Raw genomic sequence first — 25,690 nt, 5'->3', positions numbered from 1 at the left:
TCATTCAAACAGTTAGCTGAAAATCACTCCATATAGATCTTTAAAGTTTTTATAGACTACTGTACATAATATTTTCAACTAGAAGTCCTTTTTTATATACAATCTGAACTCTGACAACAACTGCAACTCTTAATAATTCTCTGTATTTTTGAATTATCACACTTGTTCAATAAGTCTGTAGATAAAGATTCTTCTATGTATACATTTATTCTGATAAGCTATATGCATGCCTCACTAACATTGCTGCACGTAGTGTTGTGGGTTGTCTGCTGCTGCAAGTTCTGGGGACCACTGATCAAATGTTATTTTCTTTCAGCAGTATGTTAGTGATGTGCCAAGTAGCTTTATACAGTTTAATTCAGCCCTTAAAATTAGCGTCGGCATTCGGCACTGCCGACATAATTGCCTACGTAAAATATGAAGACACCGTAATTGCGTTGGCAAAAAAATTGTTGACGTAATTTTGTTATGAAATTTTTAAATAACAATAATTTCGGTATAAAATAATTACATTCGATTTTCTGTAAGTTAGACCCTTAGGCTGGACTTCAGCGCCACCAAAATCACAAAGCTTATGAATGCCACGATCAAAAATGTTGGTGTTATTACGAGAACGTCAGGTATAGAGAACATTAAAGTCGGCCCCTTTCCTTCATGCTGACACTCTTATGCTCAACTAGTGCATTACACTGAGACTCAAACAAAAGACGAAAACCATTTGGAACCATGCCACAAGTCAGTCCGACCTTCATCGTCACAGAGAACACTGCAAGAAGAGTGCGCACCCATGCAAGTTAAATACAACCAGAACATGGGAGAGGTTGGGTGTCCTGTACATTAATACAGCTTTCGGACGAATGTTCTCGTAATGTAATACCAAAAAAAAACATGTTGAATAGAGTTTTAAAAGTCTTTTTAAAAAGAGGAAATCAAATATGTGTAGTAATAATAATCAAAAAGATTGTATATCGTATTAAAAAGAAGTCCAGTAGTTCTTTCTCCCACACGACACAGCAGGCAATAAGTCAGCCCGGCCCTTGGTTTTGTGAGAAGAGATGTTCTGCGAAGACTCTAAGAATTGAGTCTCCTGTACAGTTTTGCTTCATGTTAAACTGTGCTGGTGACAAGCATTTTCGAAGCATGCCACTGGCGACTTCTGCAATATACAACCTAATAATGCCCTAGCCTAATCAGTTCATCACGAAACATAAAAAGCCAGTTGGCAGTAAACTATTAAACTAACGAATTACACATCCGGAAGGTATGCCAATTCCCATTCATCCATTCCCATTTGTCATCATCCGATGCATTAAAATTATGAGAGGTCTAGCTCTAATAAAGGGTGAATGACGAAAGTTATTTCCAGCTAGAAAATTTCACTACAAAAAAAATGCCAACGCAAATCAGTTGAAATGTATTTCACGTCGGCAGTTTTATTGCTGACGTAGAAAAATTCTAATTTCAAGGGATGTTAATTTTGACTAAATGTTGAAATAATGATCATTATTTAAGCTTTTTACTATCACATTTGATTGCTTATAGTGTCTTTCCAGACATTAACTGTTTTTTAATAGCTATTTTAGCAGCTACTATTGACTTACTCTGAACTAGTTTGGGTACTACAGAGAAACTTACCTAATTATTAAAATTTTCAAATTTGTATTACTCTTAGCAGTGCACTTTGTTTAGAATTAAAATTTGATGTTTTTTTCAACATTATAGTTATCTTCATGGATGTGATCCTCCAATAGTTCATGGCAATTTAAATTGTGACACAATATTTATTCAACACAATGGCCTTATGAAAATTGGAACTGGTAGGTGATTTTTTTTCTATTTATAGAACACAGAACCCTTTTCCTGCTCTTTTTAATTTTATAGGCCAAAAAATTATAAAAATGCTTAATTTGAATTAATTATCTCATTGTTTTCTCAAAGATACATGATTATTTCCATCTTTATTTAAAAAAAATCTTGTAAGAAATTTAAAGAAGAAGAAGAATAGTAATAAATGACTAATTTTTATAATTTTTATGTTCTATGTTATAGTATCCTATATTATAGTATCCTTTGTCTGTCAATCTTACCATTAAGTAGCTCTGATTAATAATTATTATGCTATTCGTAATGCAAACCCTTTTCTATCAGTTTAATGAATGTTTATTGTTTTAATAATAAAAGTAGACTCATATTTATAAGTTTATGTTTTGTCAATACGGCGAAGAATTGCTGATGTGAAATGTCTGTCATCTCAAACTGTTTCAATTATGTTATTGGATGTTGATGTGTAATTTTTATGACATAGTTGCTCCAGATGCTATAAATAATTATGTAAAGACTTATAAACATCAACGAAGAAACATGCATTTTATTGCTCCAGAGTATGGTAAGACATATTTCACACTCTACATTCCATTTTTTTTTTCCATTGTTAAATTAAGACTTGTTCAACATTGATATTTATTTGTACATTTAAATTAATGTTTTCGTTATTGCAAGTTATTTTAGATTGTTTATTAAAAATATAATAATTTTCTGCTAAAGAAGAAAACCTTTTTCGTCTGAAAATTAAAAAGCAACTAAAATATATAAACCATATCCATGAATAAATTAAAATTATTTAAAGAATATTTTCTTTCTATTCAGATGGTGAATCATTATTCTCTGCACTATCATCTGAAGATTATGGGCAAGGTAACTGTGGCAGATTATTCTCTCATTGTGGGACTGCTAAATGGAGTGAGGGTAAATTTAATAGACCATTTTTACTTCTTAACACTAACCCACTAACACACCAGTTCATTAAAGCTATTATTATTAATGATTAATTATAAAAAGGGTTTATTACTTGCATCATTATTCATCCGTACAACCCTGTTTGTTGTTAAAAATATTCTGAGACAATGGTTGTCAGCCATTTTAAAAATATTCTGAGGCAATGGTTTTCAGCCTTTTTGAAAATATTTTGAGGCAATGGTTGTCAGCCATTTCGAAAATATTCTGACGTAATGGTTGTCAGCCATTTTGTTTGCAGTCTACTAAATCGAGGTGTCAACAAGTCGTTTGGTATTCGATACTACATTACAATATAATTTTTTATGAACATATAAAATTACTTTAATTATCCTTTCCTTAAAAGTTTTTATCTGTAACACCATCAACAATGTAGGGTTGATAATTCTATTCTTTAATTACTAATTGACAGGGATGAAAATCTTGTGCAATATAAACAACATAGATTTTAGAATAGGGATAAAATCTTCTTAAAAAATTGGAAATGGGAAAAAATTTGGATTTATTTCCCTTTTCTAACAAAGCATACAAAAATAGTACAGCACAAAATGACACCCTTATAAAAGTTATAGCTGGCCTTGGTACATCTTAGTTCCTTTTGTTATCAGTATGTATATTTTTTGTTTAGTTTTGCGCTAAAACTTCATAAAAAACCCCAACTATACATGGTTTTGAGTTAGGATGCCTTCTTTAATTTTTTATTTTATTAAGGCAAGTTTGGGATTTAAACATCCTGTTCTTGCAGGGAAGCATACAAAAAGGCTAAAAAGGGAGGCTCTTGAGTGATTTATCACGTACCTGTTTTTGTTTACATCAAAGTACCAGACCTAGGCCTCAAATTGTGTTATATTTTGGAATTACCTTCGATTTGGCATGTTTTGGAACATCATGTAATATAGCAACAACACAAATCCTAAGAGCCTTAAAGTACGATACTCACACATAAAATATCCGAAAAGAGTCGCTTCACTTTAACCCCATAAATACTTTCATAAAAATCATAAATAAAAAAAATACATAAAAAAAAATATATAAGATATTAAAAAAAGAGATATAAATATTTTTGATATTTATCAATATAAAAATCCTAAAATAATAGAAATGTTGTTTTTATTTAATTTATTACCGTTCTAGGTCTAAATAATATTGTTATTTGTTGTAACAGTAACTATTTTTTATACTTTTGTTTTAGTGTTTTGTATAGGATCTTTTTTTCTTTATTGTAACAGGTGTCAATGGTCGACCTGTCAACTGTGCAGCTGATATATATTCTTTTGGGATTGTTGCACTGGAGGTATGTGCAGCGCATAGTTTTTTCTGTAATGTCTCATGTGATTGTTACTAAAAAAAATCATAAGTGCTACCATAAACAATTAAACATGGAAGATTACTTTTTGATGATAAAAAAGTTGAACTGAAAAATTTGGAATGATTATTATTGTTATTATTCTATATGGATTTGGTTAATATGTTGTATTATGCTAAGTATCCGTAGAATTTAAGATGTTATCCAGATAGGAAGATTGAATTGAATGGAACACTTCGAAAGAATGGGGGGGGATAATTGGGTAAGAAAGTGTAGAGACTTAATAGCTCCTGGGGAAAAGCCCAGAGGCAAACCGAGAAAGACTTGGCAGGAGTTAAAAAGACAGACTTGATACAGAGGAAGTTGAGTTTAGATCTAACACAGTCTAGATCAGCTTGGAAGATGGTCATTAATATACCCTGTTCAACCTATGCTGGCATCGAAAACGGACGTTAAACGGAGAATGATGATGATGATTGCTATATTAAAAAGAAGCTACATTTAGAAAGCTTCTTTTCTTTTAATGTTATTACAATATTTTTTGTTTATTTATCTGTTAGATGGCAACTCTGCAATGGGCTGAAGCAACAACGTCTGTGACACCTGAGATGATACAAACAGCTATAACAAATCTTGATGATCCAAATCAACAGGTAAATATGCAGCTAAATGACATTGCTGTCCATCTGATCTGTCTGTCCGTCCGTTGGTTCTCATGGATTATTTTACCGGCTAATGACTAGTGAATACATTACTGGTTTTAAAGTTTGTGCAGTCTGTAAATTCGTGCAGGTCCTAGGTAAGCAAAGTCAAAACTGGTAAATTCAAGCCTTTTTTAGCCTTATAAATTTAGCCTTATAAATTGAACATAAAATTGTTGAAGATTCTAATATGATTATTTCCTAGTTAAACTTAACCTTACAATCTAAAAAGTTTAAAAGAGTTCATCTTTCTCTTTTCTTCTTCTGTCTTTTTTTCGGTACGAGATAAGTATAAAATAAAGTCTTTTATCTTTTTAAAAATATCCTAGGTAGCTTTTTCTTTTTCAACCAAGACAGCCTGTGGTTGTGGACTGCTACTGATGTTTGTTGAGCGTACTATTGCATCAAGCTCACCATTGTACTCTGGGAAATATTTATAAACTTGGGTTTATTCTTGAGGAATATGTCTCAGTAGTGTTTTAATTTTTATTTTTTTCAATTTTTTTTCTTTGATTTTACAAAAAGTGAAACCAACTTAAAGCACAGTAAATCACGAGTGTGACATCATCTGGTGTTCCTAGACTAGAATTTAAAACACAGCAATTTTTTTACATTCCTTCCAATCACAATAGAAGGCATATGCATAATATTTCAATCAAACAGAACCTATAAAATTTCTCTCAGTTTTACAAAAAGAAGCCTTTGTTGTGCACAAAAAAATGACTCTTGCATTGCAGATTAAATTTTAAATTTCTTCCATAGTTCTTGATTGTCTTTCTACAACGCATTCCTTTAAAAGTCTTTTAAGTGTTTTAAAAAGGTTAAACAAAGTTTCGGAATATGCACAAAACAAGTTGAAGGATGTGGTTAAAAACAGTTGCTGAGCAACTTGAGCCAAAATTTAAGTATACAGATATATAAAAAGTTTAAATTGGCAAATGGGATATTGTGCATGGAGATGACGTGCAGCATGGAAATTTGGCATTCCTGAGTCAACGGTATGAGATACGATCAAGAAGTATAAAAAGTTAAAGTTGAAAATGAAGAACTCAAGAACTTCCAAAATAGTATAGTGGCAGAAAAACTGTTATTCCACCAGAGTTAAATTGTAAAGTTCGGCAGATAAAATATTAGGCAAGTCAGAAGTGCCATCAACTACAACATTCTCATTGGGATTGTTTGAAAGAAAATCATGGAAGTGAACACTTAGAATTACATGGTGTCAATCAATTTTGAAAGAATTGACTTTACCAAATGGTGAGCATTAACAGCAAAGCACCATGTGCCTCCTTTTTTTCGAAAAGAGATAGGTTTCTCATTTCACCAGGCTATTAAAGAAGTAATGCAGAGCCGAAAAAAGAATGATTAATATTTGTCAATGCCGATTTCAGCTGACTATTTATAAATAACAAGAACCTTCCAAATTACCCTTTTTTCTGGTATTTTTGTTACACATGCAGATCATCAATCAAGTTGAAGTGACCCCTTTTTCTGGTATTTTTGTTACACACACAGATCATCGATCAAGTTGAAGTGACTGTTGTCAGCCTGAGATCAAATTTCCAGAGAAATTCAACAATACACACATAAAAAGTCTAGATCCGTTATATGTCAGAAATAAAAATAAAGAGAGGGAAGGAAAAAAAGGGTTTTCATTGCTGACTTATTTAAAGAACAGTTGACAGATAAGGCAAAGAGCTTGATTGGAAAAAAATCTTGGTCTTCAAGGTGTTTAAAAAAATTGTTCCAGAAAGTGTAGCTGTTGGTTTAAGCTTCTACATAAAAAAGTGACTCAGTACTATATTTTCTTCTGGAGTTCTGTTCGGCGACCATGGTGAACAAAGTTGAATCTATTTGACTTCCAAATTGCTGACCGTAAACGGAAATGATAACAATGACCATAGTGACCGAGAGATATTTTTAACCTCTTATAACTGGTTGTCATTCTTAAAGTTTATGCTGGCAGACTAATTAGTAATTATTAGGAGTTAAAACCTCCACTTTTGCATGCACAAGTTTGAATTGCACGAATTTAAGACTAGGCAAAAAAAATAGTAGATTCCATTTTTAATACAAGTAAGGTGCATAATAAATGTTGGAGGTGTTTGGTACTGATCATACACATAGTTATAAAGCCTTAATCTTGACAAATAGAATTACCACCCAAACTTTTCTGCCAGGCTTTACCTAGTAACCTACCAATATCTGTCACACTCCTTATGACACTGTTACTGATCATTGCTTTATTTTGCATGCATCAGCCCATCCCTTACCCAATCTTCACAACACTGTTATAGTGTTTTTCTTAACTCTTACTATAGTGTGTGAGATTTGTTGTGTTCTCCATTTTTTTAGGACTTCATATGCAAATGTTTAGAGAAAAACCCTTTATATAGACCATCTGTTCGAGAACTTCTAAAACACCCTCTTATGCTTGAGGTAAGTTTAAAATTCTTTTTGTAGGAGTTTATCAAAAAGATGGCATTACTGTTTCCTTTCTGTGACACTTCTAATTTTTAAAAGCATTATACTGACTTATGACGAAATTACCACTCTTTATGTATTATACAAGTTATATTGGAAATACTAAGAAAGTGAAGTGATGAAACAGCTGGGTTGGGAAACTTTATTTAAAAAAAGTGAAACAAAACAAGATAGATGGTCTGTAGTTTTATAAAATTATTCAAAAATATTGTCCTTTCTTAGGTTTAGAAAGTTATGAAAAAAATCTTGTGTTTATATTCTCATATTTGCTAAAATTCCAAATCTTTTCTTGGAATTATTCATTTGTTATTTCTTAGGTTTATACTCTAAAAGTATTGGCTGGTCATGCGTTGGTAGATTCTGATTCAAATGACTTTGGTATGTACCTTAGCGAATAAGTAAAATAATTTGTGGTCACAAATTTGCATCTAACTGAACAGTGATTGTCTTACACATAGTAACTTTAAATTTCCAGGAATTCCTGGAAAAAGAGAAACCTGAAATTCTAAAATGCCTTTGTTGTCAACTTCAAAAGAACATTTTCATTAAGTATTACAAAACATTCTGAAAAACTATCAAAAGCAGCTTTTAATTCAAAACAATTGCAAATTTAAAAAAAAAATGTTTTTATATCTCTATCTTGTTATAATGAAATGGCACATGGCATCTTTTTTTTTAAAACTTATTGTGAATATCTTGGGTTTGATCTTATATTTATTTATAGGTCTAAAAATAAATGTTAGAAAATGTTTTTTTACTTCAAATGTCATGACTAAATATAAAAATCCCTTTAGTTTAGTTTAGTTTAGGGAAACTTGTCCACCTAGGCATTATTATAATTTCAGACCAGGCCAACTTTTTAGCCTGCCATGAGGCTAAAAAGTCTATTCCGTTCGGTTTTAGTATGGACTAATTGTTTGTACTTTATAAAACGTGATTTACCTCAAAAATTTAGACCAGGATAAAAAGCTTAGCTCCCTTCTAGCCGAGGTAAGAATTCCATTTCTTTGGTTTTAAAGCCTGAGCTTATACGAGTGTCGGTGAAATTGCTGTACCATTTTCATTAACTTGTCAACATAATAACTTTCTTCAAAGTATCTGCTTTTTTAACACTAACAGTTTTTTCGTGATTTTTTTTTTCTAATTCTCAAAAAGAGTACAACATTGAGTTGTAAAGTCAAAAGGGTTATTTTTTTAAACATTTTAACTTTTGTTTTGCTTTACATCCGATTTATCGTCAGCTTGGGTTTAAATCTGTGGAGTTTCTTTATGTCTGCTGAAAAATGTAATCTTAAAGTAACACAAGAATTTGTTTTAGTCATGTACTCCGTTTTACTTACACTGGTGTGTAAGTATTTTTTTTACGCCATGATTATTTGCTATTGTTGCTCACAATGTGAAATTTGCGAAACACTGCCTTTACCTATCTCATATTATTTCTCTCACGTTCATTCTTTTTATTAGTTATTTATAATCTTTTCTCTCAGTTCTCAATCTGTGTTTCGAGTTGACATTTTAAATTTTATTTTGGACATTTTAAAAATCAGTCTGTTTTGGTCATAATTCTGTGGTAAACCATGTTTTAATGTAACAAGTACATGCGCGTATGTAACAAGTATATGGGCGTTTTTGGGGCGTTTTTGTGACCTGTTTTTAGTTTTGCTACAGATTTGAATGAAACATGAGAGTTGTTTTAAATTATGCATATTTTCTGTAAAATCTCCAACACTTCACCTAAACATCTGTTGTAATATAACTGTTTTTCCTTGTTTAAAAAAGTTTAATAATTCATTGCATCCATTTTAAACGTTGGTAAAAAAGTTAAATTATGCATGGAATGCATTTAAATTTTAGATGAAGGTATCTTTGTTGTTTTTTTCTTGCATATTAAAACAATCAGAGAGTTCTCAAGCTTCAGAAGGAGTTTTTTTGGCTGCTGTTTCTTTCACAAATGAGATTTTTTTTTTTGGCTACTGTGATTTTCCAACTACAACTAGATGTAGTGATCGAGTTTTAATCGGGCTATAGTTATTCTTTACATCTGAAATTTCGTCTCAACTCGGGGGAACTTGAAAATTGTAATTCAATGATGGGTTCGTTAACTGTGTGTGTTTTTAGTGGTCACTTTTCGCTCCTGCACTGTTGTTCTGATGTAAGCTTAATTTTATTTCGAGGGAATGATTATTTGGTTATGTTAACACATTTTCAAATTGTTAAGGAATTTACGAGCTGATGGTGAAAATAATTTCTTCTTGTTTTTGCTGTTGCCATTAAGTTAAATAAGGAGATCTAAACTAGAGCAAAATATGAATACAAATCTTTGAATGACTTTGATTAGATCAGGATTATAAATTTTGGGTTTTAAAAATGATGGCATCGGAATACATTGGTCTTCTTAAAGGTAAGATATAACCAGTGTGTTTTCTGTAGTTATTTTAAAAGAGTAAATATGGTGGAGATAGTTCGGAAGCAACTATCTCCACCATCTAGATAGTTCGGCTTTTTTCAATTTTCCCAGATAAGCTTATATAGGTTTACGCAGATTTTTACCAAGATAATGCGAATTTATTTGTGGCTATCATTTTTTTTTCTTCTTATCTTTAACAGTTTTAAAAATATTTTGAAGCCATTTTTCAGGCACTGTTGAAAAAAACAACGTACGAGTTCACTATTTAATAATGTAAACATAAAAAAAACTTTGGTACAATCATAGGTCTGGTTTGTGTGTGTGTTTTGTGTGTATAACTGCTGAATCACGTCATGTTTATTTGCAGTGTTCATGGTTTTTTATTTTTAGTGAAAGGTATTGATGAGATTGAAGAGCGTGATTCTGATAGAGTTATGGCAGAAATTGTTTATCCAGACCAAAGAGAGAATATACAATGGAAGTAAGTTACTTTTTAGTTTTTGTTGTTTTTATTGTTGTTGTTGATTGTTGTTGTTGTTGTTATTATTGTTATTGTTGATTGTCTTTTTCCTGTTCTGTTCCGGCTTTTCCTGTTGCAATATTTATTTCAAATCCGTTTATAAAATTTATGAACCAAACTTATTAAATTTATATTTTTGAAATAACGTGATCTAATTTCTTCTTGTTACTTCGCTTTTTCTTACAAAGGTATATATGTCAATAAAAATACGAAAAGAAAGAAAAGTTAATTATTTATGTGATTTTGCAAAAACATATGTTTTTTCATTGTTTTCTATCATAACTAAAAATTCGGTCTTTCTTTTTTTCCTTTTATGCTTTTTTTTTTTCGTGGAATTTTGTTCTTTTGTTGCGAAAGTATGCTGTTTCTGCACGTTTTGGGGTCGTTCTGCACAAAAAAAAAATATAAAAAGATTTTTATGCAACAAACAAAGTCATATTTCTCATGGTGGAAGTTGCTATGTTGTTCTGTGAAGAGAGACCTAAATAGTCTTTTTCACTATAAGGGGTGGATGTAGATTAAGTGTGGTGTTACAGAAAAAAATTTATGTTTTGTCAAATATTTGTTGTTGTAGCGTTCGTTGTCAGCATGTGTATGCAATATCAGGTTGAAGTCATCAAAAATTTAAGAACTGTTAAGCAACATTCAATTTCAGGAGAATAGAGAATCAATTTTATTTAGAACATAAATTTCTTATCTATTTATTCTGAGCTCTCCAGACACTCTTTCTTTATTTTTGATTTTTTGCATTAAATTCACTTTTAAAGCCCTGTTTTTACTACAGTCATTGACAAAAAAATAAAATAAGTGGGTTTAGTTTTGATGCAATAATAGCCCAAATAATGCCTCATGAAGACCGTGGCTAACAATTTTCGCGCTGTTTAGAATTCACTTTTTTTCGCCAAATTTTGGTTAGTGTCTGCTTTGTGCAAGAAATTTTGCTGACAAATGTTTTAAACTTTCTGTTTACAAAAAATATGAATGTTATACCTCTCGGTTGGTTTGTGTTGTTTCACGAAGCCATTTATTTGGGAGATTAATTATTTATTGTCTTTTCAAATTAAAAGCGGATTAACGAACGTTGTGGAACATGGAAATTTAATTTTAGATTCTCAAAAGTTCAACCTCAATTGGAGCTGGAGAAATTTCTGGAGGAAATAAAGTATGTGATTATTTACATTTCTGTTTTGATATTATTGTTGTTATTGTTGTTGTTATTGTTGTTTTTTATGTACCTACTTATGTTTTTGTTTACTTTATGGGCTTATATATATAATTTTTTAAAACGGTTTGGTGTCCCTGTTAGACAGGTGACAATGTAATCCTGACTCTTAAGATGTCTATTTATGGACTGTACGCTTCTAAGATACAAAGCGCAAAAAAATGGCATGTGCTGATATGTTTACGTTTTACCTGTAGTTTTTTTTAGTTTTTCAAACATCTTGTTTTTGTGAATTAAAGAAGCTTGTGCAGTATGCTAAGTCAATTTGGACTAATGTGGGTGTAAGGTCAATTTGACCCTTACACCTTACGTAAAGGAGAGGGGGGAATCATGGAATAAAATTGGGTGGCGACCGTAACTGAAAAGCCGCAACTTTATCGCTAAATTTCTCTTCAATCCAAGTAATCTACGAGATGGGTTTTTATGGATCCTCGTCTCCTCATTAAATCGTATCACATAGTTTGAACCTTATTTAAGAAAGTTCTTGCTCGGTGCAATTCATTTATTGTCGCATGAGGCTTAAAAGAATCGTTGCGTTCCATCTTCAAGATGCAAGTTTTATTGCATTGTGCCTTTCAGGAAGATAGAAAGAAATCGCACTGAAAGAGTACAATTCGCTTTTGTTTTTATAACTTGCAAAACATAATGAAAAGGAGCAAACAAAATGCATCGAAAGAGATGTTGCTTTGCGCGGCGGTGCTCTTTAATACTCAACACCCCTAAAAACTGTTCCCGTGATCTCATCTAAAATGTTTTGAATTTTGAGTTTCATCGAAGGCTCCTACTTTCCCCCATAATTAGCATTTTTGTTATTACTGTATGTGGCTAAACTTTCAGTTTTTCTTGTCGTGCCTAAATTATACGGGGAAATGCAAAATCGAAAACTTTCGAGGTATCTTTACCTTGTCATTTATTTTGTGGTTTTCATTTAAAATAATTGGAACCAATTTTCAATCACAAATCCCTTTTTGTTAGTGCTTTGACGTCAGAAGGGATTGTTTTTCCTGTTGTTACTCTGATTAATTATTCGACTGAGGAGAAAAGCAATTAATTTCTGGCAAAGTCAGCAGGTTTTAAGCTACAGATGATGTCAACAGAGAAGAATGTTGTTTTGTCCACGGATCAATGGAAGGAGTTTCTCTGCATATATACAATTATTCTCCTATGAAAATGTTTTTAGTTTATTTTTATATATAGAAGCTATAATAGCTACACATTTAAGCTTTTAATCCCAGCTTTCTTTTTTATCACAATATTTATTGTTTTTTTATTTCGTCAATAAAGTTGGACTTTGTAACCTCTATTTGCAACCAGGAAAAAAGAACTTGCGTCATCCTGAAGACTCCAATTTATTGTGTAACATTATGTATCTATTCTATGTCTTTTCATTTTATATTTCTTACAATGTTGGGTTTCAACCTTTTCCCCATCAATTGTCGTTATTTTGGCAGATTGTCACAGTTAGTTTAGTGTGGCTGTTTCCATAACAACACACGCTTTTGCAAACTAAATATAGCACTCTCCTTCATTTCCTGGTGTGTTCACTGTGGAAATATTTCGGACATGCGTCTTTGTGGATCAATATTTTCTTTTAGCCTCGATTTCCCAGATTCTTTACAGCGACGTTTTGGAAATCGAGCAAAAACGTGTATAGGATGTTGCAAAGAATTATCACATTAGTTGTTTGAATTCATTCGACTGTGAAAAATGTTGAAATTGTTTGAGTCGCCTTTTAACCTCATTTACGGTACAATCAGCTCTTCCTGTTGTTACGTCAGCTTTGTAACCTCTGTCATGTTCCATGTTGACCACAACTTTCTTATATTGTTAAAAGTTTTTATGAAGCTCGACGAAACGTCGGCTTACCACAGGATTTGTCACGCACTAAAATTTTGTGTCTTGGTTGGCAGGGACCACCTGTGCTCATGACTCCCTATCGGAACAGTGTTCTTAGCTTCTGTTGCGGAATAAAAATAAACCGGAAGAACCTACCAAGAGTTTTGGTTGAATATGATTCCCGTTTAACATGGATATCATATTCTTTTTTGTGATTATTTTTTACGCATTAGGTGTTCTTATGCTTTCAGAGCAGTTGTCATGGCGACATAATTAGGGATTTATATACTGCATGTGGTTAGGTACTGCTGTGTCATGTGGAGAGAATTTATAACGGTGCACAATATCGTGCAGTAGGAGATGAGCTCTATATAATTTTTATGTGTATAAAGCCTTCTATACCATTTGTGTGACCGTCATGTCAGATTATTCCCATAACATTTTTAATGGCTGCACTAATATGTCCATTGAAGTGGAAACTCGTGTTTAGCTTTTCAATGTACGTTATAATCAGCAAGTTTATACGAAACTATTCTAAGGTATGCAATGTTGCTAGGCAAATTCAGTATTATTTATGTTGGAAGCAACAACTTTGCTGGGATTTTAAAAGCAAATTGTTCCTTACCAAAAGTCAAAAGCGGGCTCAAAGTTCCCGTTTCCTTAGATGGCACCTGGGTGTTGTTTTAATTTTCAAGCTACTAAACTGGGTGCTTATTTAAGTAAGGGAGGGGCGCTTATTAATAATTTGGTCCTACTTTGGGCGGTTATTGGAGGGTGTGTTTATTGAAGGAGGCGTTTAATCAAGCGATTGCGGTAATTTAACATACGATAAACTTCTTTTAAACTGTTCGATTTTCTTCTAAGCAACTGTTAAGCAACTTTTGCATCGATTGTAAGGCACATTTTAAACTTAATTGCCAAGTCAGAAGTGAAGTTCCTAATAAAAAAAATTGCATGTATCGCCGGTTCAAAGAAATTAAGGTGATATGATATGGTGCGGAAGCTAACGAAGCATGTCAAATATGCTGACCATGCGTACAGGATACGATATTGTTAATTGATTGACGTCTTGACAAATGATCACGTGGTATTTTTTTTTAACAAATCATAATACGTGGAATTGGAGTAGTTTTTTAATTGATACTGGTCGCGTGAAACGTATCTTTGCTTGTGGAGGAAGAGGACGAGTTGTTGAGTGGAAATTTATTTATTTATAAGAAAGAATGACGAACGATATAGTTGATGTACAAGAAGCCTTGGAGTTGGTGAAGAAAGATTTGGGTTTGCTTAGGTTTGTGTGACATTTCTGGTTTTTTTGGGGGTTTTTTCTAGACCTAATTCCATTTTCTGTTGATGTCCTTTGTTCATTTTTAGTTTGTAACGTTTAATGAATTTCTTTCTTTGGTGAAAATTGGATTAAAACTGTTGTGATTTGGAATACGTATTTTTTCATCTCTTTATTAGTTAAAAATATTCTAGATATTCTGGAATTGTTTTTTTGTTTTGAGTCCCATAATTCTTAACAAAATCAAAAATTTTTAGCGTGAAATTTGACATTTGCTAATTCGACGTCCTATCCGATTTGTGCACTTAAAAAATTGGTGTCTGATGATTGAGCCTGAGCATTATTCTTCAGATATTGTTAAAATTTCTGAATTCGGAACAAATGAAATATTGTGTTTTTTTGTTTCTTTGAAACCTAACACATTAAAATGATATCATCCATTAAAAACTATAAACTTAAACGCCAAAGATCGCAAGCGATACTCTTACGTGTGCACCGTACTTTAATTTTTTTTAAAAGCTAGTCTACACTAACTATGTTTTGTTGGTTTACGTCAATTCTCAATGAGACGTCTGTCTTGTTTGATGTCAATAACTTTGTTGTCCGGAATACGCCTCAGCAAATACATTATGCTTGTTTACTTATCGACAAGAAGAAAAGAAAGGTGAAAACAAGCTTAGATAGGCGTGTTCTTGTGACGTCACAAGCTGAGCGCTTATAATCACTTGTTTTTAATGGTAAAAGCTCAAATTTCGTGTGTCTCTTACACCAGATATTAAATATTCATGAAGGTTTCTATTTTGAACAGAAACACGGATATAGATTTTTTGACTTAAATGATTGATTCGCTTTGCTTGTTTCGTGTTAAATTTTTTATCAGTTCATTGTTTGGTGTTGATGACGTAAGGAACATCTCTTCGTGTATAGTTCAATAAAGTTCAAATTTATTTTTAAACCTAATCTAATAAATAATTCCTTCGACGCAAGACGGAAGAATTGTGTTGGTCAGATATGGCAAGGTAAGACAACTTTGTCGGTGGATTTGTCGTCATGTTGCCGTCGTGTCGTCGTCGTGTTGTATATATATAAAACGACTAGTTCTAAACATCGTCCGGATGCATCAAAAGATTTTTGTTTATCCTTGGTTAAGTTTACCAAAATTGCTTTAGACAGTCCAAAAATTTTCTTCTCTTAAAGGTGACATAAGAAAAGACATGGGTGGGTTGGTGATCAGCCTCGGTACTTAATTCTTCCTTTACACTTGTGATTTTGTTACCTTACACAATCGAAGTTATATGGTCATACAGTATATGATTACGTAAAATTTAATCGTGTAAAAGAGGCTTTACATCTGTATTGTTTCTGTTACAGTTCTTCCTGTGCGTACTTTCTGCATGACAATATAGAATGACAGGTGTCCAATCTCTGATTTTCGTACTGTCAACGCCCTGAAATATGTCAATCCGAACGACATTTTGTTAGTTGGCTGTCATAGAAACCTAGTTAAAATCAGTTACAAATATTTTGATTAACATCTTATGAAAAAGTGTTTTTTTTTTTTTGCGTACTTAAAGTCGTTCATGCTTTGTCCACATGTACAATATGTTTTTACCACGTGATAAAAGTCGGGCTATGTTTACATATCCAATCAGAATGGCTCTCAACCACGTGTTGATATCGTATGACCAATATCAGCTGCGACATAGCTACATCGTTTAACATAAGGGTGATTTTAAAGTTACTGTACATAGAGTATTTTCATGGTGATTGAAAATAGATCAAAGCTCCTGTTAGTTACATTTTTTTAACTTTTTTAGTAAAATAATTGCGCAGTATTTTGCGACTATTGTAGCTGAACTTTTCTTTTGTAAATTTTTACCGTGAACTCATTTATCTTTCGTGTTAAATTAATATTCCTGGTGACAGCTTATTATTTTTTTGCGATGCATTTTATTTTACTTTAACTTTTCTACATACGCATATGGTTGCACCATCTTGGGAAAATATTTTGTTTTTATTTTCTGTCTTTGAGCTATCATCGTAGGTTTCTGCATACATTGCATGTTTGTTTTTCATTGAATATGTTTTTTCCTGGCAACCACGAAATAGACGAAAGTGGTATGTTTTCATAATTGCGGTTTGTTTATCTGTTCAGAGGAGATGTAAACAATACCTACTATTGTTGTAACAATATAAATAAATAATTTTTGTTTACGCCTTGAGATAAACCGATTTTTTTCTGGTCTTTTTTTGCTTATAATTCTGTTTTTAGTTATAAACATTTTCTTGTTTAAACTTTCTCGCCCAACTATGTTTCGTCGTCACTGTTTATCGTTGTCGTTGTTTTTGTTCTCGTTGTTGCCATCGTTCGTTGCCATCGTTCGTTGCCGTTTTTGTTGCCGTCATCGGCGTGTTTGTCGTTTTGATGTCGTTGTCATTGTTGTTTGTTGTCGTTGTTCTTGTTTATTATGTTTCTTTAAAGATGTTACTACGATCAAAGATTCTTGTTTCCCGAGGTCGCTGTTTAAAACGAGGCTAAATAATTAAGTTTAATTAGAAAAAAGTATTTTGGGAAACGTTCTGTATTACCCTTCTCGTCTGTGTTTGTGTTTAGGAAATTGACTTCAAAGTCAACAATAGGGAATTTTGGAAGTGCACAGGTATATGCATAAAAATCTCCCTGTTACCTAAAACCAAGCTTTCCCCCTTTTTTATTGTCTGTCTGATTTTCCCTTCACACGTAATTGCTATCGGGGTCTACAAAGTTTGACCAGTTGCACATATCAACTTTTCGGCAAGCAATTAATAAGAATTAAAATTGTTAGAAAAACGCTAGGGACAAAAAGCCGTGCACGTTTTTCTCATCAGGGTGACGTCATGATTAGCTTTGTTTACAAAATGATTAGGCAATCAAGGCATTAATCCGACTCTTTAATTTGTATAACACGAGCATGCAAGGTGTGCATCTATCAGTCGAAACAAAAAGTTTAGTCATGAGAGATCAAGCGTTGTGTATAGAAAGAATGTACGAACGAGGGGGCTTGAATTGTGATGAGATGTGTTGCAAGAAGTTAGTAAACTCGTTGATTGTCATTTCTTTCCTTGTTTCTCTTTTATTTCATTTATTTGTTTATTTATTTATTTGCGTGGGTGTTTAGTCATTTTAATAAGAAGCTCAACTGAGTCTATACTAAATCTTATCTCAGCTTTCGCTGCTTTTTCACTTGTAACTCTTCATAATGTATTCTTTAACTAAATTATAGGGAAGGTGTAGTATTGGTAATTACGCGATGTATGTATTCGGGGTCATTTAAAAATGCTGTTAAATTCTATCGCCTATACTATGAAATATTTTATTAGATAAATTATTGAAGAATTACTTATCATCTAGTTATGCATCTTTTTTTTAATAAGAAACTTTTCATAAGAACCAGTATGCTCAAAATTCCTGATTTTTAGAAACATTGTGAAATATGTGCTCAGTCTAAATTGTTTTGGAATAAACAAGATTACGACATAATGTCACCTGAAAAGAGATAAAAAAATAAAGTATTTTATCTAAAATTTTCGTTATGAATAAGAACTTAAAAAAACGTATTTCTATAAGAATCACAAAATATATCAATTTTTATTGAAGGTAAGTTTCGGGTGGTCTGGTACAAATTTCTTCTAAAGCAGTTTCTCATAACAAGTATCTCATTATACACTGTTGATGTTTGTGTAGCACATAAGCGCACTGTGTATTAGTTACAGACCTTAGAAAGACTTGGATTTTTTTTCAAGCGCTCTCAAATTCGTACCCAGTCCTTTGTAGCTAGACATTTTGATCCATAAAGATAAAAACAAAATATGTGTCGTTACAATATTTGCTAGTTTCAGTCTCAAAAGTTAAATCAATCAACCTAAGAATTTTCCTGAGTTTTAGTTTGAGTTTTAGTTTGAAACGCTTCCATACTTATTTTCCTTGCAACCACAATCTGTTTTGTTGGAATGCTTTTTTTAAGCCAATCTTGCATTAAAACATTCAAGGTATAAACTTCCATAATGAACTCTCCAAAAGATTACTTCAAGTTTGAGTCTATTTTACCACGTATACGGTAATTTGAACAAAACAAAATGTTTTTCTATGTTTATTATTATATTATTTTAATCAAGATGTAGCAAGCTAATCGGTTTCCATAATCTCTGCTTGCGTACTAAAATAACTTGTGTATTTTTACAGAAATCGTTTGTAAAAATACATTGACAATACTGGCTTTTACTGTGAAACGATTAAGGATAATTAGCGTGTTTTCCCGCATAATTTATGCTTATCTTGACATAATTAAAGTTAATGTTGACAGATTAGAGGCTTTTGGGGTAACTTTATGTTTACAGTTAGTATTGTTCTAATTTTGCATGCGCCTTGTCGATAGTATTCATCCTAAACAAAGTTTGAAGGGTGGGTTTTATACGAGAAAGCTCTTCAGTATTGTGCAAGCATTTTATTTCTTGGAGCAAAGGACATTGCTTTGTAGCTTCGACATGAAGGATCACGTGATCAAGAATAAACTTTTGTAAGTTCCCTTTTTTTAGTCCATAACGAATTTTTTTCACTTTAAAGTTTTAAGAAAAGTTTTGGAATTATGTATTACAATTCCTGGTAAAATTGTAATCAAAGATGTGTATTTATGTTACGGCGGGTCCCAGCTTCACCTTCTTATTTCAAAGGAATTTTTCCTCTTCTTTTCCTCCATTTAAGATGTTTGAATAACCCTCCTTCGTTTGTCGAACTTCTTTTAAGAAAAAACATTAAAAAAGAGGTCAAGGGTTAACGGACCTCGTGCGGAGACCTTCCACTATGATTGAATGATATTTTCACTATGTGTTTTTATGCACTACGTTTTGTTGTTGTTTTGACGGTTCTAGTCATTAATTTGACTCGATTACTTCCGCTGTTTTAACAAGCCGGTTTATAGTACTTTTAAGGGTGAACGAGTCTATTGTTTTCTGTGTGTGAATATTATAGATAGAGAAGTTGTGGTTTGAAGATTGTTTTTATTGTTAATCGGCGCGCCTGTTATCATCATATGAAATTCGGTGAAACCTCTTGAGAATTGTTTCTATATGCCGCGCGATGTTGTGTGGCAATTATTTTTGCGGTAATAACGAAAACGTTCAGGCTGACAAAAAAACTTCAGCCCACTTGTTATCTTTGGAGTAAAAGTGGTCGTTTTGAATCACATGTCTTCCGAGTGAATCTTTTTTGTGGTTAAATGCAGTTCGATGGATTAACAGGAATAAATTGTCTTGTGTTTCTTTTGAGTCATACAGTATGTGTCGCTGTGATTACTCGATTATATATTTTCTTCACTCTTTCGTTAAATTTGTACCTCATGTCTGCAAACTTCACAGCTTCTTCTGCTGACCTCTCCAGTGGAACATCCCGATAAGAATTGTATTCTATTGGTGACTGACAGTGTTTGCAGGTTATTTAAATCGAAACTTATTTCCGACATCTGCTTTAATTATCGGCATACATCTTTTTATTGGAAGATAGGAGCAAATTTCCATGGCTTGTTCTGTGCTTATCATTCTGTGTGGTACTGTGTGTCGTAAGTTCGCAAAGCCACAACAAGTTACTAAAACTGAACGTTAACTCTATTGCGGTTATTCTTGTTGTGTACGTCCTTAAAAGGAGTTTGGTCACTAAATATGCTTGATATTATTAAAAAACAGTAGTCGCTTTTGCAGTAATGAAATTTAATTACTTTTCCCATGGAAAAATTTGACGTAATTGTTACGCACTCTTGTACAAATGTTCTTTAAACATGCTAGCCTGTTATCTTGTTTTTGTCTTTTATTTACTGGTTAAAAAAATGTGCGCTGGGAATTTTTTTCGTGGGTTTTGAATCCTTTCCCAGTCCTTTTTTTATTTTCAACTATAAAATTGTTTCACAAAAATGTTGCGTTTCTTACGATATAATGCAAGTGTTCAAACGATCGTAACTTTGTTGGTGTCACGTGAGTAGAACTTGTTTAACCGAAAGTTCTTTAAGGTCAACAAGGTTATGACTTACTTGCAAACAGATTAAAAATTACAACTAAGTTGAAAATAGTGGCTAAAATTTTTATCCAAATTTAAATGAAATTAAAAAAGTAACGAGATGCTGATGTTTCGATTACAGAAATATAAACTAATACAATAGTGAAGAAAAACGTGAAAACTTAATGGAATGTGGAGTTTGTTTTGTGCAAAGCCTGTTTATTTGCATGATGCGTACGTGACTTTCTGGCTTAGTGTTTAATTTCGAGACTAATCGAAGCTATTTAGCACATAAAAAAAAGTTTAATTCCATAATTGCTGCAAACTGTCAAGATAACGATTCGTGCATCTTCACCATGGCTACTGTCAATATTTTCCGGTCCTGCTTTTTATTCATTGTTTTTCCTGAATTATACATATATTGCATATAATACCATTTTTAAAAACACTTTTTTAACAGCAGTGTCTTATTTTCTACCAGTACAGAAATAGATATTTTGCTTTCTTTGAATAAAAACATCGAATACCCTGACAGTCTAAACCAAAATAAACATAAGATTTTAAATTGCATAAAAAACAAATTTGTTATTGTTTTTTTACTATCAGTCAGCCTGTATTTCATCATTTTGCACAAAAGAAAGTAAACTTTCCCACAACTCGGTTGTTTGTTTTGATTTACGTGGTACGAAAACAACACGCGCTGGGCGTACTTTATTTACATGTCGACCATTATGATTTGATGCAACAGCGGCACGGAATTACTTTTTATAGAAAAAACAGGCGTCTTTTATGGATATATTTCTTTTTCGTAAATCTGCTTACTTAACTGTGAAAATCCTAAAAATAAGGTAAATAATGAAAAATATGAATGTAAACAAACACGTAATATAACTTGCGTCATATTTTTGCACTGACAGTTAATACAAGTTCTGTAAAACATTAGTTGTGTAGCAAGCAGTTTTTTTCATTTTCATTTATTTTTATTTTCTGATATCTAATTTAGTCTTCTTCTTGTAAAAGGCTTTCTCAATTTCAAGTGCGATCATGAGATATTGTTGTTTTGGTAGAGTGTAGTGTTTCAATGATGTGCAGATGTGAAGTAGTGTGTGCATAGCTTTTTATAGTGTTTAAATTTACATAATGAGTCAGTGTAAATAGAGTTTAATGTAGCTGGACAAATAGATAGATTTTTATGCAATTCCTTTGTTTTTGAAAGGCAACCCTTTAATACGGCCTAAATTTCATTATTTGATTTAAGAAATTTTTAAGAGCAGCGACTGAAGAAGGATCCCAGATTGGTGTTCCTTTAAAAAAAAGGCTTGTGTGGTGCAAAAAGGTTTATTTAGGTGTGCCTATTTGCTCTGCGTTGTAGCTTTAGTAAAAGCTTTAGTAGCTAGTCGGAAGGTTAACCAACGCGGCATTATGATTTTTTTTTCATTTTTTGGGAGGACTCTGAATTTACTTAAAAATCTACTAAATTCTTCGTGCTATGATTGTGGTAGGGCATAATCATCCCATTTTGAAAAGGAGTGCATTTCTTGTTTTAAATTTATCTATTGTTAATAATTAGCCAACCTTATATAAAATACTTTCATTTTCGTCGTCATTGTACTGTCATGGAAATCTGCTGAAACCACTTCAAGCTTGTACTTCTCACAAATTTTTATTTCAATAACTGTAGAAATACTAAAGTGCTGCACTTCATAATACACGTCATAGCAGTGTCATGAATTTGTTATCCCCACGCGAACAAGCCTTCTTCCAATTATCGTGTGAAGTTGATGTCGAGTGTAATCGTGAGAGGACCATATTATTTCCGTTTTTCGCTGCTGACTAAGTGAGAAAACCCGATAATTCCGGTTTACTTTTAATGAGTCTTTCTGTCTGTGTGAATGTGTAAAAATATTAAAATAGCACCAGTTGAAAAAATGATGGTCTTCAGTGAGAGATGAGAGAGTAAATGCAAACCGAATGTCCAATTTGTAACAGATTTGATAGTATTCCCGATTTTTTTCTTTTGACGAGTAAGTTGTCTTGGTTATGCATGTTTATGTTTGTTAAATATTTCAACGCTGGGAGGCTCCACTTTGTTGCGTAAAACTGTACAAAAATGCGGAAACTACGATAGTTGCGTAGCAACAACGATAATCGTGCGCGTTAAAATATTCTCGTTATATCACGTTTCGTGAGAATTATTTTTTTCTTCTCAAAATATAACTGTCTTTATTTTCGTGTATCCACTTCAGTCAACCCCTGTGGCGTCATCAATTAAACATTTTCCCGAGCGCCGATTTGCAATCAAATTCGCACACATTGTCCAAAAAGATTAACACTCCGTGGACATAAATAATTTTTTTGAGTCAACAAGTTAGCCTCGTTTTCGTGGGAATAATTAATAATAACAATGGCACTTGGGAATAATTAAGATGAACAATCACGAATCGATTGCGTCTTTATTGTTATTACGTAAAAATGATTGGCATTAAACACAATGAAATATTTTATCACTTTGACAGACAATAGAGAAATATTTCAAAACAAAAAGTCACTTATGAATAATGTATAAAGGATTGGGTTATTCAAGTGAAAGTCAGTTTGTAAATACACGGGACATACATAGCACGAAGGTAGTGTTGTTACATTAAGAAAGTGCTGAAGACAGGAATATCAATCTTAGTCATTGACATTATAAATTATAAATCGACACGTATATTGTGGAATTATTTATAAGTGTGGTTGAACAGTCACACGTTCGTATCGCAGAAAAAAGTTATATATATAAAAAATTATACCAGTGAAGTTTAGTTCTCAACAAGAAGTGAAGATGGCACCACATGATCGATTAAGTCGTTTGTTTTTTGAAAATGAAGAAGAAGGATCGCTGCCAGCAGTTTTGCCTCACCATTTGTTTATGTTTGCTGTGGCCGAAGCGAAAAAAGAGTACGTAAAAGAATCGTCTTTTTGATGTACCATTTCTTCAGTTACATTGCTTTTATTATTATTATTTATGTTGGCGAATGTTGAGAGAGAGGGAGAAGTATCAGGGTTTTTATAATAAATTGTAGGAACAGTGGGTTGTTGCTCCAAGATTTTAATTATATAAAATTAAAACTTGTGATTTTACTAGTAACATTCACCAAATTAATTTTTAATTACTTTAATAATAATATTTTGTTCTACACGTGCCTTGCATCTATTTTTATTCAGCCCTTTCTCTTATACAACTGATTCGATCATTCTCCGCATTCCGAAGTGTTAAGGGGATCAGAAAACAGCAAAGGGGATTAAGTTTGTTTTTTACTTGCAGCCAGATAGTTGATACATTGACGTCATGAATACAACTTGCAAAGGAAGCGCCGTAATAATGTTGTTATGGCTGGCAAGTTTATGATGTAAATGACATTAAAACTCCGTCATTATACCATTAGGTTGTTTATATTCTTGCTGGTCTATTAATCTGGTCCATTAATCCAATTAAACTTTTCTAAGTGGCCTGCTATAGGTTATAATGTTCACATGTTGACGATGAGTAATATTTATTTTTAGAACTGGACTTTATCCGTTAACCGGGATGGAGAACAGTAAACCGAAAAAAGATAACAGACCGCAGTTGAATGCGTCGAGACCAAAATCTCCTGAAGATGTTGTAAATAGCAGTCAAGGGAGTGAAGAAGAAGAACAAAAAGAAGTTCGATTGGTACGTAACACTCTCTATAGTTTTAAGCAGCATCACCTTCGTGACATTTGAATGAGTTCCTGAAACTAAAAGTTCTACAGATGTTGGGGCTAAAAAAATAACATTTTACAAAATATAAATAACAAAACAGGCACAAAAGTAAACATGGGCGCAACAGTGTTGTATTGTTTTTCTGCTCCCCATCCTGTGTTCTTATGAGTGATGGTTTTTTTGTTGTAGATTATTCAAATGACGTGCACGGCAAAGCAGATGGAAGATGGCAGCGGACAGTCGCTTTCTTTGCTTTTGCGCTTGGAAGATAAAATGAATCGACAGCTGTCGTGTAAAGTAGGAGAAAACGAAACTCCGATGGATTTGGCTATGGAATTAGTCAGCTATGGTTTAATTAGCGAGGTAAGAATTAAATTTGAACCTTTTGGCTACGTTGTAATAATTTTTACTTTCTTACATGCATGTCGTATTTCATCGTCCCAATTCTAAAACCTGTCATTTATTTTAATTTAGGCTGATCGTGAAAAAGTAGCCAACAAAATTGATGAAGCTTTAAAAGCACCAGCCTAAAATAATGGGCGACTTCATGTTGGATAGTGGTTGTATTCTCGACGCAGATAAATCGTTGCTAAATGACCAGGTGTTATGACATGCTATTTTTACATGGTCAAGAAAAGCCGTACAGTAGAAAATCAAAATTTAAAATCTTAAATTCATTCCAACTGCTGCCATTGCCACCAAAAGCTGTTTCAAATATTTAAAAGAAAAATGGCCGTGACCGATAAATGACGTCAGAAGGTGTTGGTCACACCTTGTGGAAGTTAAAGAAGTTGGACTTCGAAAGAGTAAAAAAATGATTTAATGTTGATCATTAAACGTGTCAGTTTGGTATTCTTACAATTATATATTTTGTATTATAACTATGTACATACAGAAATTGTTCCTCAACAGTTGTTTATTGTTTCTTCTTTATTTGGTTGATCTGTGAGTCAAGGCTGTCTTCACTGTATCAAAAACTTTGACCGTACTGGCTATCCATTTTTAATAAAAAACGGCTGGTACTGTCTGGGAAGCACGGTGAAATCAGGCTTATCAGAAGCACATTCTTATTTTCATTACTACAAATCAAGAAAGATTCCCAGCTGATTGTTTTTACGAAATATTGAAGTTGAAAGTGAATTTATAAGCTTTCTGTTTAGACGGTTAAACATTTTTAGGTTTAAGCCCTATAAATTTATAGAACATCCAAATCGAATGCCTATTCTATTCTGCATTTGTATACCAGTGTCAAAAGAGATGATTCTTTAATGCAAGACTATACTCTTTTGAGAGTTCACGCCAAATTCAACGAACATGGATATTCCTCAAACAAATTGTTTACAAATGAAAACAGGTGATTTTATGTCCTTGTTTTACTACTGTC

General features: G+C 32.6%; 1 protein-coding gene across 2 annotated transcripts in view; it reads left to right on the top strand.

Annotated features, from left to right (window-relative positions):
- Window positions 1–25,215, top strand: part of LOC130614649 (nuclear receptor-binding protein-like) — a 41,411-nt gene extending 16,196 nt beyond the window's left edge. The window contains exons 7-18 of one of the 2 annotated variants that reach the window (XM_057436084.1): window positions 1,723–1,817; window positions 2,306–2,386; window positions 2,647–2,694; window positions 4,023–4,087; window positions 4,660–4,752; window positions 7,156–7,239; window positions 7,602–7,662; window positions 10,082–10,172; window positions 11,320–11,373; window positions 24,126–24,276; window positions 24,496–24,669; window positions 24,781–25,215. In XM_057436084.1, the coding sequence (XP_057292067.1) occupies window positions 1,723–1,817; window positions 2,306–2,386; window positions 2,647–2,694; window positions 4,023–4,087; window positions 4,660–4,752; window positions 7,156–7,239; window positions 7,602–7,662; window positions 10,082–10,172; window positions 11,320–11,373; window positions 24,126–24,276; window positions 24,496–24,669; window positions 24,781–24,837 (1,054 nt within the window). In that variant the 3' untranslated portion in view covers window positions 24,838–25,215. Of the gene's footprint in view, window positions 1–1,722; window positions 1,818–2,305; window positions 2,387–2,646; window positions 2,746–4,022; window positions 4,088–4,659; window positions 4,753–7,155; window positions 7,240–7,601; window positions 7,663–10,081; window positions 10,173–11,319; window positions 11,374–24,125; window positions 24,277–24,495; window positions 24,670–24,780 lie in introns of both variants that reach the window. The other variant, XM_057436083.1, reaches the window with a different exon arrangement.
- The last annotated feature ends 475 nt before the right edge of the window (window positions 25,216–25,690 follow it).

The sequence above is a fragment of the Hydractinia symbiolongicarpus genome, chromosome 11, assembly GCF_029227915.1.
Source record: "Hydractinia symbiolongicarpus strain clone_291-10 chromosome 11, HSymV2.1, whole genome shotgun sequence".
Lineage (NCBI taxonomy): Eukaryota > Metazoa > Cnidaria > Hydrozoa > Anthoathecata > Hydractiniidae > Hydractinia > Hydractinia symbiolongicarpus.
Note: the sequence above shows the minus strand (reverse complement) of the source record. Positions and strands in the feature narration are given on the sequence as shown.